We start from the raw sequence: 13,567 nt of genomic DNA on the forward strand, positions 1-13,567 counted from the left end.
ACAACTTTGGATGTATATAGTATTAGCTCATGCTGAGTTTCTTGGTAGACTCAAAATGGTGTGAGAATTTCTGGTCGGCTTCCAAGGGAATCGTTCCACAAATGTATACCTTTTGCCGGGGTGCTTCTGTGTAACTACTCATTGCTCCCTCTAAGATACAAAGCTATGAAGTAGTGAAACAAGCGAGGGAGCTCTGATTTGTGGAGCATTTAGCCATGCCATGATCCCATAGTCTAGCCGATAGTGGCATAATCTAGATATCGGGTCTGAGGGCCCAGACGACCAATCTCATGGACCGAGGGTAACTCGTTTGTAAGGGGGCGGGGGCGGGGGGAAGCCTTATCTCGTGAAAACGCAACACAGGATCTTAGTCATTGGCCGCCGCGGGTGTCACCTGCCGGGCTTTTACAAGGTGGTTAATAGCAAACATGTCAACTCTCTTTCTCGGCGAGGATTCTGGCCAGCGGCGCTCTCCGGCTGCGGGGTTCGCGATCCGAGGGCCGGCCAAGGCTGTGTGCTCCAAGGGGGAGACTTAAACAGGCTTGACAGGCCCCCTTAGGCAGCCGACGCGCGCTTTAGTAGCCGTCGGGTTGGAAATTTTACGGTCACTCAACAGCAGCGTTTGCGAGCCAAAACATGACGCCCAAGTCTCCCGGCAGCAGAGCACCGGACCAACGTACACGAAAACGGGCTTCAGTAGCCTGCGAGCAGTGTCATGCTCGCAAGGTCAGATGTAACGTCATTCAATGTGGTCCTCCATGCTGGAATTGCCGACAGGATGGATGCGATTGCACAGTGGCATCCCGAAAGAAACCAAGGTGCGTATCTCGGATTGCTTGGCTGCACTGCACCTACTATCGGCGCACTGCACTGACATGGATGTGTGAGAAAAGACAATATAAAACTAGAAGACGAGCACGCGGTAGTGGCGTCGAACCTGGCGGCAGCGAGCCTTCTGCCGGACTGGCAACGCGTCCCTCTGATGATGCTCAGCCCGCGCCGTCCGAAGCGACCTCAGGCGAATCCAGCGAGAGACATGTCCGGGTCGACTCGTCTCTCGGTCTGCCCGCAGGCGGTACGTCGGATTTCGTCAGGTCCCAACCTGCCACGCATGGCCGTGACGTTGTGGAGTTTCAAGACGACACCTTGAACTCGTCCGATATCGATGAAGGTGACAACCCCGGAGGCTACAGCGATGCTATGAATGGCAGCCCAGACAAAGATTCCACCGCGCCGTTCTACGCAGGTAGGTCCACCACCGCAAAGTGTCTAGTGATACGAGCTTGGTACTCATCGTCTTCGTCGCACAGGGGAAACTAATGTCTTGACCTTTGTGATGGACGTTTGCCAAACCGAGCGGCCGTCTCACTACTTGGTTCCTCGAATTGCCGTGCAGACCGTGTGTCAAGAAGACCTTACCTTGCTACGAACAAAAGGAGCATTCACGTTGCCAGACCAGAGCGTGTGCGACGAGCTTATTCGACACTATTTTCGATATGTTCACCCTTTCTTGCCAATCTTGGACGCCAATCGCTTCCTGGTCCGCTACCAGGAGCATGGGTTACAGCAGCTCAATCTGATGCTTCTGTGGAGTGTGTTCTTCGCAGCTTCAAATGTATGATATCCAAGCAGATTTGGCATTTTGACGCAACAACAACTGACCGCTGTCACAGTTTGTCAGTCCAGAGCTAGCTCGTAAGGCAGGCTTTCGCTCCCGTAAGGCCATGAAGCGGGACATGTACCAGAAGGCAAAGGTCCGAACACTCTACCACGTTTGCATTTGGTTTCCCGCAAGCCGAACACTAATATTGCATTTTCTAGGCATTATACGACGTCGACTATGAGAAAGATAAAATCGTGTTAATACAGTCTGTGATCCTCCTGGCATATTGGTATGTTGATACCGAAGACCGCACGGGTTCCTGGTACTGGATTGGGGTTGCGATCGGGCTGTGCCATTCAGTCGGGCTGCACAGAAATCCAGCACGGCTTCCTCCCTCGGCCTCCAAGTCGAAATACCCGTATCACAGCCTCTGGAGACTGATCTGGTGGTCGTGCTACCTTCGGGAGACTTGGATATCCTTTGGTTTAGGTCGACCCATGAGGATCAATTCGAAAGACACAGATCTTCCCATGCCAACCCCCGAGGACATTCTCCTCGTCAGTGGAGTTGACCGAGACCACAGATTTCGAGAGTATATACCGGCTTCCATGCACGTCCTTGGGCAATGCTGGATCGAGTATCTCCACTTGAGCATCGTCTTATCACGCATTCTCAAAAGCCACTACAGGCCGGGGATGCTCTCAGCGACTACGAGTGAGATTGAAACGAGCCAGCAAAGCTTGCTTGAGTACTTTGAGATGAGAACAGATACGACCGGCCTGGACAAGGACACCGATGTACAGCTATTCTCCCTACAGCTCGATTTGTTCGAAAGGTACTTTGGTGAAAGTTAGTGAGAAGACAGACGACAAAGGTCTGACAATCGCTCTAGGAACGTCTTGATTGCGTTGTATCGGCCTTATATCTTGTCGTCACCGTCTGATTTATCACCCAGCGAGCACAAGGCGTGGAGATCGACCATCATGCCAAGGGTATTGGAAGCCGCGTCCAGTGTCAATCTTACTCTCATCAAATTGAGTCAGTTGGGCTACTTGAGTGTTTGCCAATCAGCTTTGTAAAGGCTCTCCCACCGTACGTCTCACCCTGCCGCTAACCTGTGCTCGTCGACAGGATCCAAGCAATCTCTCCGACCATGCAAATGCATCTCTACGAGGCTTCCCAAGCGAACCCTTTGTCCCGCCAAGTGGGACTTCAGCAGCTGGACACCTGCATGACCGTCTTACAAGAGCTGCGCAGAACTTATTGGGCAGCCGATTTCTCCATACGACTCTTTTCTGAAGCGAGATCGAGGATGAGGAATCGAACCAAAAGACTAGGCAACGAGGAAAACTCTACAAAAGTACCGAACGGTTCACTGGGTTCGGCAAATGGCCTCCTGGACGCCAGATCGTCGAGCGGCCCCTATCAAGAATACCAGATATCCCCATCCTCAGATCAGCCATCGATCGATTTCGGCTTTCCTGACCCCGACCAGGATATATTTTCCAACTTGGAACTGGACTTTTTCAAGTTTACAACGTGCGAACCGACTCATCAGTATGTGCTTCAAGACTTGACTCAACCCGTCGTTGGTCAGTATATCCTAGTGATGTTTTACTAACTTCATTTACTTCAAGGTTCGACATGGACTGGGATCCCGAAGCGAACTCTTTGTTGCCTTCACAAGATTTTCTTGACTTTGTGGGAAAGAACAACAAGGCGTACACACCGACAGAGACCGACATGTCCTTCGAGAATGCCGAGGAGGATGGCTTAGCTAGATAGCGTGGCACTTCCAGTCTAGTGATCGAGGCACATTCTCGCTGATGATACCACTGCGGGACGAGTGGTCTGAACTGAACCTGCGCGTGCTGCTCTAGATCGATTCTTTCGAGAGTATAATTGAACCCAACCGAGGTTGGCTTGCGAGACGAAGACGCTTGCTCGACTAGTACGTTTATTAGACTGTTGTGACCGCCTTGAACTTGCCTTTAGTCATGACCAAGACGCTGGCTTCGTTTCATGGTATTGTTACCGAGGATGTTTTGCAGTTACTCGCAGGCCCTTACAGCACGATACACAAAGAGACAGAGCCTCGATTGGCTGACCCACGTTACTGGGACCGTGGAACCATGCGGGGGTTAGTGAATACTGGGATCTGGGGTCCCCAACTGTCAATCAGGAAGAGGGAATCCTCGGTTAGAGAACCATCCTTGTCCTTTGAGCAGGACGACTTATATAGTTGTCTGTGCTGCTACTCTGAGCACGTCCTCACCTTTGCTGGCTTCATTGCGAATTTCCTCGGACGACTGCGATACAACCTCCTTCTAAGCACTGTGAAAACCCCAGCAAGTTCAAACATGGAGACCTATTCGAACTACAACCTATGGGTATGTCTCTCGCATCGTGACCAATCCTCCCATCTGCTCACGTCTAGATTACAGGTTGTGCTCTTCGCGGCCTTTGGATCTTTGTTCACCGGTTACAGTCTGGCCGTGATCGGAAACACGATAGGCCAGCCGACATTTTACAGCAAAATGAACTTGGTTTCAGTCCCAACGGAACCCGGATACTCGCACACGGCGACCATCATCGGTGCTGCCAACGGCCTCTTTTTTGGCTTTGGCTTCATCGGTTGTTTGGTGTCTGCCTGGTCTCTCGATGCGCTGGGCCGTAAAAGGACATTCCTGCTCGCCTGCCTCGTTGGTCTTGTGGGAGGTTCGATTCAGTGTGGTGCCGTCAATCAGGCCATGGTCTGTACCCGACATACGTTGAAATGTGCCACACTTTGCTCACGAGCAGCAGTACCTAGTCGGCAGAGCGTTGACGGGGATACCAACTGGCATGCTCATCGTCGCGATGCCAACCTATTTCTCAGAGGTTGCTCCACCTCACTCTCGAGGCTTGATGACAGGTGCACATGGGAGCTTTATCAACGTTGGATACTTCTCGGCCGCGTGGATAGGGTATGTCATCAAGCTGGCGTCAAGAAAAGATCAACACTGACCGTTTGCTCTTTATCAGATTCGCTTGCTACTACAAGGCCGACTCTACGTTTGCATGGCGATTCCCAAATGCCGTTCTCCTTCTCTGGGCCCTTATCCTCATAGTCGGCTCTCTGTTCAGTATGCAAGAGAAAACAATTCCGCTCATGTGTGAGATCTCGCTTTGCTGACCACTAGTTCCCTCACTTTAGTCCCCGAGAGCCCTCGATGGCTTGTTCAACGTGGACAAAATGACGCCGCCCTGAAGATCCTTTGTCGCTTGCACCACGACGTTAATGACCCTGAGGATTCCTTTGCACATCGAGAACTCAACTTGATAGTGCGTCAGCTGCAAGCGGACCGCCGTGCTTACGAAGTTGGAGGGCGATGGCAACTCTTCACAGACAAGTCGTATCGAAGGAGATTATACCTGGCCTTGACGGTCGCAGCGGGTGGTCAGAACGCCGGTGTAGGTAGCCGAGAGTACTGTCGGGAGACTTGGGAGCGCTGACCATGAATGCACAGATCCTGGTCATCAACAATTATAACGTTTTGATCTACCAGTCCCTTGGCCTGAAGGGTTCTATGCCTCTTCTCTTGGCCGCAGCCTGGAACACAGTTGGACTCATCGCCAATGTCCTCGGTGCTTTCATATCTGATAGGATCGGGCGTCGCTGGGCCATGGGTAAGATATACAAGCCCAAACCCCGTTGACTTTCCCCTTTTCTTGTTGAGGCGTACTTACTAACACTCGTCTTGCCAGTCTACGGATTCGGAGGCACGGTGGCATGCTTCACTGTTGCTACCGGGCTGATCGGGAGCTACAGCAACACTGGATCTAAAGATATGGCCATTGCCGTCACCGTCTTTCTGTTCCTCTATGTGCTTGGGTAAGTATCTCAATCGTTCCCGCAGACTATTACGCGCGAGTTTTGTGCTCAATTTGTATTTTCTTCGCCCACTTTAGGTACGGCACATTCATCGATCCCAACACCTTCACCGTCGTCTCGGAGATCTTTCCCACCCATATTCGCGGTCAGGCCGTGGGCATCAGCCTATGCGGTCTCTTCCTCTGCGACACGCTCTGGCTCGAACTCCTGCCCACCGCCCAAGCCGCCATCGGCTGGAAGTACTACCTGGTCTTCATGTGTCTTGGGATCGTCCACACGGTGGTGCAATACTTTTTCCTTCCCGAGGTAAGAAGCCACCACCTTACGAATTCGAGTCCGGTACTCTTTTGTTTTTTTTTTTTTTTTTTTTTATTTGGTTCGGCTCCAAGAAAAAATGCCACAAGCAATTAATTACTGACGCGCTGGCTTTCCTCATCATGTAGACGGCAGGTCTTGCGCTCGAAGAAATCGATCAGCTGTTCGGGAAAGAACCAGTCGCTCACCTGGATGACGAGGTCACTGCCACTCCTGTCACGAACCTCGAAACCCCACCGGCAGAAAAGGATAGCAAGATGGAAGATCATCATGTCGAGACAGTCGCGGAATCCAAGATGTAAAAGCGTCCGTAACGGATGAGAGAGACGTTAATCGGCGGGCCTTTGGCGAGGTCAGGATTCTCTGCCGATTGTACCCGTACAGCTATCGATGAGGTATTATTGACAGGTATCAATCTATCTGTCTGTGAGCTTTTTGGCAACTTTCCACGGTGAAACACATTTGCGGCCTGAAAATCTAATTTTCCCCAAAAAGACAAATCTTGCCCCCTTGGCTGTTGAATAGTACCGCAGAAGGGAGTACTCTATTCGATCAGGATCTGTGCCCAACGTCAAGAGTACCCTCGGCGAGATGTAGAGAGAGCAAAATGGTAGACTATGCCGTTGAAACTCAACGAAATTCAACATCCCCAGGACAAACCCGCTTTAGGAAGGTGGGTCGAGGTGGGGCAAAGCCTTGTGCAAGGTGGGGGACCAAAGGTCGAAGGGTAAACAGAGAGATAATGGTAATGGAGCTAAGATCACATTGACAAGCCGACCATTCTGTTGAATTGTGGACTAGTGCCAATGACTTCCAGCCTGGCATCATGTCGTGGATCCGAGAAATGCTCTCTACCTCTCTCCATCCCTCACTACTGGATCGTGTGATTCTGGACCTCAAGACAAGTCCAACGGCTGCACCGGAGGAACGGGTCCCACGTAAGACTCCCCAAGAGCTCCCTTGGTTTTGCCGCTATCCGCCACGACGACGTGCCCGTTGACGGCGGACGAAAGGTCCGAGCCCAGGAAGACGGCGATATCTGCGATCTCGTCGGGCTGCGCGACGCGGTTGTAGTAGTACTGCTGCTGGTCCTGGACGCCCCGCACGTCAATGTACTTCTGGAACGCCTCCTTGGCTTCCGACTCGCTCATGACGAGATTGAACTCCTTCTCCTGCTGCGCGAAGGGGGCGTTGACTATCAAGCTCGTCTGGACGGCGCCGGGCGCCACGCCGTTGACGCGGATGTTGCTCGCCGACAGGTTCACGGCGCCTTGCGTGACCAGACCAATCGCGGCGGTCTTTGCGGTTGCTGCTCCGTGTGTCAGATGTGTCTTGGGGCCATGTAAGAGAATACCTCGCGGGTCAGCTCACAGTATCCAAGGTCCGAGAACAGGCCTGAAACGCCCGCCACGGATGCAGTCACCACGATCGTCCCGGCTGACTGCGGCTTCGCCGGGGATGTCACGGCCATCGCTTGACTGCCGTACTTGATGGCGTAAAACACCGACGTCGCCATGACGTTCATTGCGCGCTCGTAATGACGCGTGGTCAAGTCGTTGATGTTCCTGCGTTCGCCCACCAGATTGATTAGTTGGGCCGGCCATTTTTGCAGCGTATGGATTGAATGCAATTTTCCAAGAAAAAACGTGGGGGGAGAGAACAGACTTGACGTCGGCAAAGCCTGCATTGGCAAAGTAGAAATCGAAACGGCCGTGTTTCTTGACGATGGACTTCAGCAGCGCCACCGTCTGCTCTTCTGATGCCACGTCGTGCTTCCGTCCCTCGACCGTGCAGCCCGGATTGATTTCCTTGACGGATTTCTCCAGGCTGGAAATATTCCCCAGGTTCAGGTCCGTCGCGTAGATGACTTCGGCGCCCGCTTCGGCCAGGCGGAGCACAATCGATCGGCCTATGCCATAGGGTGATCCAGCTCCCGTGACGAGGCCGACGCGCCCTTTGAAAAGTGTCGGGGCTATGGCTTTGGAGCCGCCTTGGGTGGACATGTCGGGACGCGCAAAGTGAATACCACAAGTTATTGGGAGCGAGGGTGTGTCAGAGATGGTTCGTCAATGGAGTTGGAAGACACGAGGCGTTTTGTACTGTGGCGTGACGGTAGAATAGCGTGTCAATGTATATTTATTTATGTATTTATGTAGGATACTCGGTGACTCCTCTTTTCGGTATAACAGTCTTTTTTCGATCCGTCCAAAAATATCCGGCAGACCAATACCCGGGGACCAAGCCCGGACAAGGAATCATGAGCTGAATGCGATAATGTCTGAACAAGTCTGACTCGGTCCGTACTGTTTGTAGCTACAGAGATTTTTGTATTGCAAATAGAGACACTTCTTGCTATGCAAGAAATTAAGCCCAGGCCTTTGGCCTAGCTTGGGCATGGAGTTGCTATCGGAACCGTATGTCACCCGTAAGTTGACGTGTTTCTGCTCCCGTTATGCACTCGCAACCTGCACTGTTGTGCTGGTCGGAGGTTGACTCTGAAGGTTCCCATTCGTCGAGTTACCCAATGTGCCGTTTTCGTCACTTTCATTCTCGTATGTGATCAACATGCCCTCCATGCGGTCCGCTTCCCTCCACTCGCGAAGCATCTGGTTGAATTTGGGCGCACCGCCACCATAGGGCTGGTTCCTCAGAGTCACCTCGTTCACCACCCCTTCGTCGTTCAGATAGCCGGGAGTGCATTCCTTGAGGAAGTCTCCTCGGGACTTGCCCAGCTCGACCGTTTCCGCCACCCAAGCGGCTTCGGCCTCGACAGACGGCTCGATGCTCTTGATGTGTCGCTTCTTAAACTGCTCCATGAGGTAAATGAGATGTGGCATCATGAAGACCACGTTGTGTGTGAAATTCGGAATGGAGCCGGACTGGAGCGGCGTCAAGGTCATCAAGTTCGGGAAGCCGTGGATAGACCACCCATGGTAGGTCGATGCGCCGTCTTTCCATTTCTCACTCAATGTCTGGCCGCCGCGGCCGACAATCTCGACGCCAAAGCGACCACAGAAATCGCCGGCAAACTCGAATCCCGTAGCATAGATGATGCAGTCGAGTTCGATTTCTTCTCCATTGGCAACGATGCCGCGCTCTGTCACCCGGTCAATGCCCTTGCCGTCCGTGTGGACCAAGTGGACATTCGGGTTGTTGAACGCTTGAAGGTATTCGTCGTGGAAGCACGGACGCTTGCAAAACTGGTTGTACCAGGGCTTGAGACCTTCTGCGGTCTTGGGGTCCTTCACCAGGCTGTCGACGCGGTGGCGGATCGACTCCATCTTCTTGAAATCGGCAAGTTGCATTTTGACCGCAAGGGCCTGTGGATCATCGGCATCACTTCCAGTCCCGTAGAAGCCTGCCAGTGATCGGAGGATGTCGGTCCAGCCGTCAGCGACCAGGTCTTCATCGGCGTGGCCGCCGCACACGAGAGTCGCAAAGTTCTCCATGCGATATTTCTGCCAGCCCGCGGTGAGAGACTTGGCCCACTCGGGGTCTGTTGGCCTGTTGCCTCGAACATCGACCGAGGAAGGCGTCCTTTGAAAGACGTATAGGTCCTTGGCCCACTCGGCAACGCGTGGGACGATTTGGATTGCCGTTGCTCCCGTGCCAACGATCCCGATGCGTTTATCTCTCAGCTTGGTCAGCTCTGGGTTCTCGGGGGTGCCACCGCTATACGAATAGTCCCATCTGCAGCTGTGGAAGCTCTTTCCTTTGAAGAGCTCGATCCCTGGCACGCCCGGGAACTTGGGGGTATGAAGTGGCCCGGGAGCCTGGACTACCCAGCGAGCTTCGATCTCGTCTTCACGACTAGTTTCGATCTTCCACGTGGCCGTGGTATCGTTCCAAACCAGTCGTTTGACGATGGTTTGGAATAGTGTGTGATCTTCCAGGCTATACTTGTCGGCGATTGCTCGTGCGTGGCGTTGAAGTTCAGGGCCCCGAGCATATTTCTCTGTGGGCATGACACCCATCTCTTCGATCAGTGGCATATAGATATAAGACTCGATATCGCACTGAGCTCCGGGATATCGATTCCAGTACCTTTTGCAGTGAGTTATTGGGGCTGTGCATCTAGGAGAGGAACAGTGCAACATACCAGGTGCCCCCGTAATCGCCCCCTTTCTCAATAATACAAAAGTTCGTGATCCCTTGGCCCATGAGACACGCTCCAACTTGAACTCCAGTGAACCCGCCACCAACGACGACGACATCGTAGAGATGCTTGACGGGTTCCCGAGTAAATCCCGGCTTGACATAGGGGTCGTCGACAAACTTTAGCAAGCTGGAATGCTCTCTGACCAGCTGATACTGCTCTAGTCCGCCATTCTTGCTTCGCTTTTCCTTCTCAGCGATGTACTTTGCCTTCAGGGCGTCAGGATCAAAGTCTAGCGCGATGTTGCTCTTCTGCGCCTGTTCCTTGATCTCTGCGGTTGGTGCCGACAGCGTCTCGTTATTGACCACTCCGACCTCGATCATTTTGATAGATGTGTAATATGACCTGTGCAGTATACAAAGGAGGAGGAGGAGCTATATCAACGAGAGCTTTTGTAACTTGGTACAAAACGACAAAACGTCTCACCTTGATAGAACCCCACACGCTACTTGGATATTCAATACGGGTGGAAAGTTGTCCGCTGAGATACATATGCATCGGGCCCATGTCTGACTCGTGGCTAAATGAACTGCATTTTCCGCGTTTCTGAGCTCACTCTCGTTCTCGGTTTCAATCCGGGGCCGGGTAAGAAGTCTGATGTGCCCAGAGAAGGGGACTCGCGGACTCGCGGCGGGGTCCATCACATTAGCCGACAGCTTATCCAGTTCGCTCAGCTGGATTGGGTGTCAAATAGCTGATACCATAGATTTGTTGTAATGTCCCAAGAACGCTCTCACTCACAAAAGAAAACCGAGTCAGAAGTGATCGAAATACAAAGGAAATGCTTTCCCGAGCTACTGGCGTCGCGGCAAATCTCCCCGCGTTGGCGCTGCTAAGGGGACTTTATGTACAGGACGTTCAGAAAAATAGTTCTCAGTGGTAGGAAGACTCAGGTAGTGGACAATATGGGAGAGTCTGCCTAGTTCAGTGCTTTAGTAGTTATTCTCCCTGATGGCCCTGGAACTGGCCGTCAAGGCACTGTCTTGAATGGCAATCGTCTTGTACGCCATCAACTTCCACCAAGCGAACGAGCTCCTGTAGAACCAATAATCTTCGATATATTAACTTGGGAATGCACCTGGACTCATTTCTTAGTATATGCTCGTGGTACAAACCGAGACTGAAAGGTCCTCAGGGGGAAAGACCTGTAGTGACAATAGGGCAATCCTCTACTGTGCTCGGTTTACTGCGCTATACCACAACTGTTCGGGCCCTGGCCTTCAGAATTTACCCGAGGTCAGAAACACCTCTTTGGTCCCCGTCCCTACGCCTAGCCAAAGCTGTACCGTACCAAGCAGCCTGTCGGCTGTATAGGAGCCGACACCCTGCACAATATATCAAGGTACTCGTAAGAGAGAGTCTCACCAATGAAACGATGCCTACAGCTACCCCAAGCACCCCCTCGTCAGAATGCTTGCCTCAGAGGAATCACAGATCCTGGTCACCCTATACAATGGGATCAAGGAGCGGATGATGGCCAGTCCGCCGATGAGCATTCAAGACCAGCGAGCACTCTTGGAATCCCTTCACGAACCTGCCTCTGAGCCGACAGATGTCACGTACGAGGAAGTCCGCTGTCCCGGTACGCAGCGACCGGCCATCTGGTGCAAGCCACTCGATGCGAATCCTTCCCAAGTGATACTCTACCTCCATGGCGGGGCGGGCTTTGCAGGATCTCCATCAAGTCATCGTAAACTTGCCGGGCATTTGGCGAAGGCGGCGAAAAGTCTCGCCCTAGTTATTGATTACCGTCTTGTACCTGAGAATCCGTTCCCAGCCGCCCTCGACGATGCTGTGGCGGCGTACCAATGGCTCCTGAGCAAGGGTTTTGATGCGAAGAACCTTGCCGTCGCGGGGGATTCAGCGGGCGGGAACTTTGCAACAGCTTCGGTCCTCAAATTGAAGCAGCTCGGGATCCAACTGCCAGCGGCCGTGGTGGTGTTTTCTCCGTGGGTCGACATGGAAACTAAGGGCGAGTCGCAGGTATCGAACGCAGACAAGGACGCACTGTCACCTCCTGGTGTAGCGAATATCACCGTGTCTTTGTACCTGGGGGACAAAGTGTCGCCTAAGGAGCCTCTGGCCAACCCCCTGTATGCAGATTTCACCGGCATGCCGCCTTTCCATATCTCCGTTGGCGGTTGGGAGCTGCTCATGAGTGATGGCATCAGACTCGCTCAGAAGATCAGGGAGGCGAATGTTGAGGCGCATCTCGAGGTGGCGCCAGAAATGCAACATGTGTACCATTTCATGGCGGGCCGGGCACCAGAGGCAGACCGCACCATCTCGGAGGTGGGGGAGTTTCTCCGTTCAAAGTTTGGAAAATAGGGCCTCTACATCTCACTGCAGTCAGTTTATGAGCCCAATTAATTGTGGTCGAGATTTCGGAAGCAGACATTCGATAAAATTACACCATTTCATCGGAATTGGCATAGGTCGGGTGACCCTAGCGGGTTATCATGCTTGTGGCTTTGCTGGAGATCACCGCCGGACAGTGTTATTAGTCTGATAAAGCATAGCCTCACCAAGGACATGAGTCGTATCCGCATCGACAGATGGTTGTGTACAAGCAGCCCTGACCTGCGCAGGGGAAAGAATCAACTATAGGAAGGTGTACCGAGTACTAGCGTTGTTCGGTCGTCTTCGGCCCGAGGACCTCTCAGGGAGCAGGGTGACGGTCATTACATTTCCTTGGCAGCCCAGCGAGTCACATCTTCCAAATCCACACACCCGACAAGTGGTGGACCTACCAAGCCTCAATAGCAAGACTCATGTCTGATATCCCTTTACGAATCGCTGCCGCCGATGCCGCCGCCGAAGGTCGAGCTGATGAACTCGCTCTTCTCCTCAATCACCGCCCGCCCACCCATAATGAATTGAAGGGGCTAGCCTTCCTCGCATCCGAGTCCAAGTCTCTACCAATTCTCCAAGTCCTTCTCAATAATAGCTGGGACATCAATACGCCTGAGAGCTACTGTGATCCGCCATCTCTAGGGTGAGTATGTACGGATAAAAGACGCGGTCACATGCTGAACGATTCAGACGCGCCATTCAGGCAGGTGCCGACGAAGATGTCGTTCGATGGTTTCTTGTCCACGGCGCGAATCCCAATGCGTTCGCCACAAAATACAGAGTGACGCCGCTCTCTCGTGCCGTCCAATACGCGCCACTCAAGATCGTCCAGCTTCTCCTGGATTTTGGTGGCTCTGCGACAACAGGCGAATTGGTCTGGTTCACTTCTCAAAGACCTGCGGGAGACCCGGACGCGTTGACAATCCTCGAGTTATTGTACAATAAAGGGGCACCGGTCGACAATGTCCTTTTTGCGGATTTTGATGACCTTTGCGATGTTTCCATGTTCACTGGAACACCTCTGTGGGCGTCCATTGGGATGGGTGACGTTGCCAGAGTACAGTTTCTCCTAGATCGCGGTGCGAGTCTCCTTGCCAAAGAGCCAGGCCTGGATCTGTCGCCGCTGGAGAAAGCAAGGCAGGGTGTAAACCCAGAAATTGCCCAAATTGTATCGCAGGCAACCACGAAGGTGATATCACATGCGAAAGTCCCATGTTGAAAAGAGGAATATCAATTCAAGTTTCGGAAATGGGAAAAGACAGCTACT

General features: G+C 52.7%; 6 protein-coding genes across 6 annotated transcripts; 4 read left to right on the forward strand and 2 right to left on the reverse strand.

Annotated features, from left to right (window-relative positions):
* Positions 1-636: 636 nt before the first annotated feature.
* On the forward strand, positions 637-3,388 carry AYO20_01285 (hypothetical protein; the record flags this gene model as incomplete). Its single annotated transcript, XM_022639591.1, has 9 exons — positions 637-726; positions 778-818; positions 909-1,246; positions 1,311-1,615; positions 1,674-1,772; positions 1,822-2,438; positions 2,496-2,678; positions 2,735-3,160; positions 3,241-3,388. The coding sequence occupies 9 exons, from the start codon at positions 637-639 to the stop codon at positions 3,386-3,388; spliced, it is 2,247 nt and encodes a 748-aa protein (XP_022504427.1).
* A 575-nt stretch (positions 3,389-3,963) lies between these two features.
* AYO20_01286 (hypothetical protein) lies at positions 3,964-6,094 on the forward strand (the record flags this gene model as incomplete). Its single annotated transcript, XM_022639592.1, has 9 exons — positions 3,964-3,993; positions 4,048-4,356; positions 4,409-4,569; positions 4,628-4,728; positions 4,800-5,056; positions 5,113-5,272; positions 5,351-5,477; positions 5,555-5,783; positions 5,921-6,094. The coding sequence occupies 9 exons, from the start codon at positions 3,964-3,966 to the stop codon at positions 6,092-6,094; spliced, it is 1,548 nt and encodes a 515-aa protein (XP_022504428.1).
* A 594-nt stretch (positions 6,095-6,688) lies between these two features.
* Positions 6,689-7,795, reverse strand: AYO20_01287 (hypothetical protein; the record flags this gene model as incomplete). The annotated part of the gene is made up of 3 exons (XM_022639593.1): positions 6,689-7,101; positions 7,164-7,357; positions 7,458-7,795. The coding sequence occupies 3 exons, from the start codon at positions 7,793-7,795 to the stop codon at positions 6,689-6,691; spliced, it is 945 nt and encodes a 314-aa protein (XP_022504429.1).
* A 447-nt stretch (positions 7,796-8,242) lies between these two features.
* Positions 8,243-10,271, reverse strand: AYO20_01288 (hypothetical protein; the record flags this gene model as incomplete). The annotated part of the gene is made up of 2 exons (XM_022639594.1): positions 8,243-9,836; positions 9,892-10,271. 2 exons carry the CDS (start codon positions 10,269-10,271, stop codon positions 8,243-8,245), a joined length of 1,974 nt encoding a protein of 657 aa, XP_022504430.1.
* Positions 10,272-11,358: 1,087 nt separating this feature from the next.
* AYO20_01289 (hypothetical protein) lies at positions 11,359-12,276 on the forward strand (the record flags this gene model as incomplete). Its single annotated transcript, XM_022639595.1, has 1 exon — positions 11,359-12,276. The coding sequence occupies one exon, from the start codon at positions 11,359-11,361 to the stop codon at positions 12,274-12,276; it is 918 nt and encodes a 305-aa protein (XP_022504431.1).
* A 443-nt stretch (positions 12,277-12,719) lies between these two features.
* On the forward strand, positions 12,720-13,519 carry AYO20_01290 (hypothetical protein; the record flags this gene model as incomplete). Its single annotated transcript, XM_022639596.1, has 2 exons — positions 12,720-12,943; positions 12,991-13,519. The coding sequence occupies 2 exons, from the start codon at positions 12,720-12,722 to the stop codon at positions 13,517-13,519; spliced, it is 753 nt and encodes a 250-aa protein (XP_022504432.1).
* Positions 13,520-13,567: the final 48 nt, after the last annotated feature.

This window comes from Fonsecaea nubica (genome assembly GCF_001646965.1).
Source record: "Fonsecaea nubica strain CBS 269.64 chromosome Unknown Scaff5, whole genome shotgun sequence".
NCBI classification, from domain to species: Eukaryota; Fungi; Ascomycota; class Eurotiomycetes; order Chaetothyriales; family Herpotrichiellaceae; genus Fonsecaea; species Fonsecaea nubica.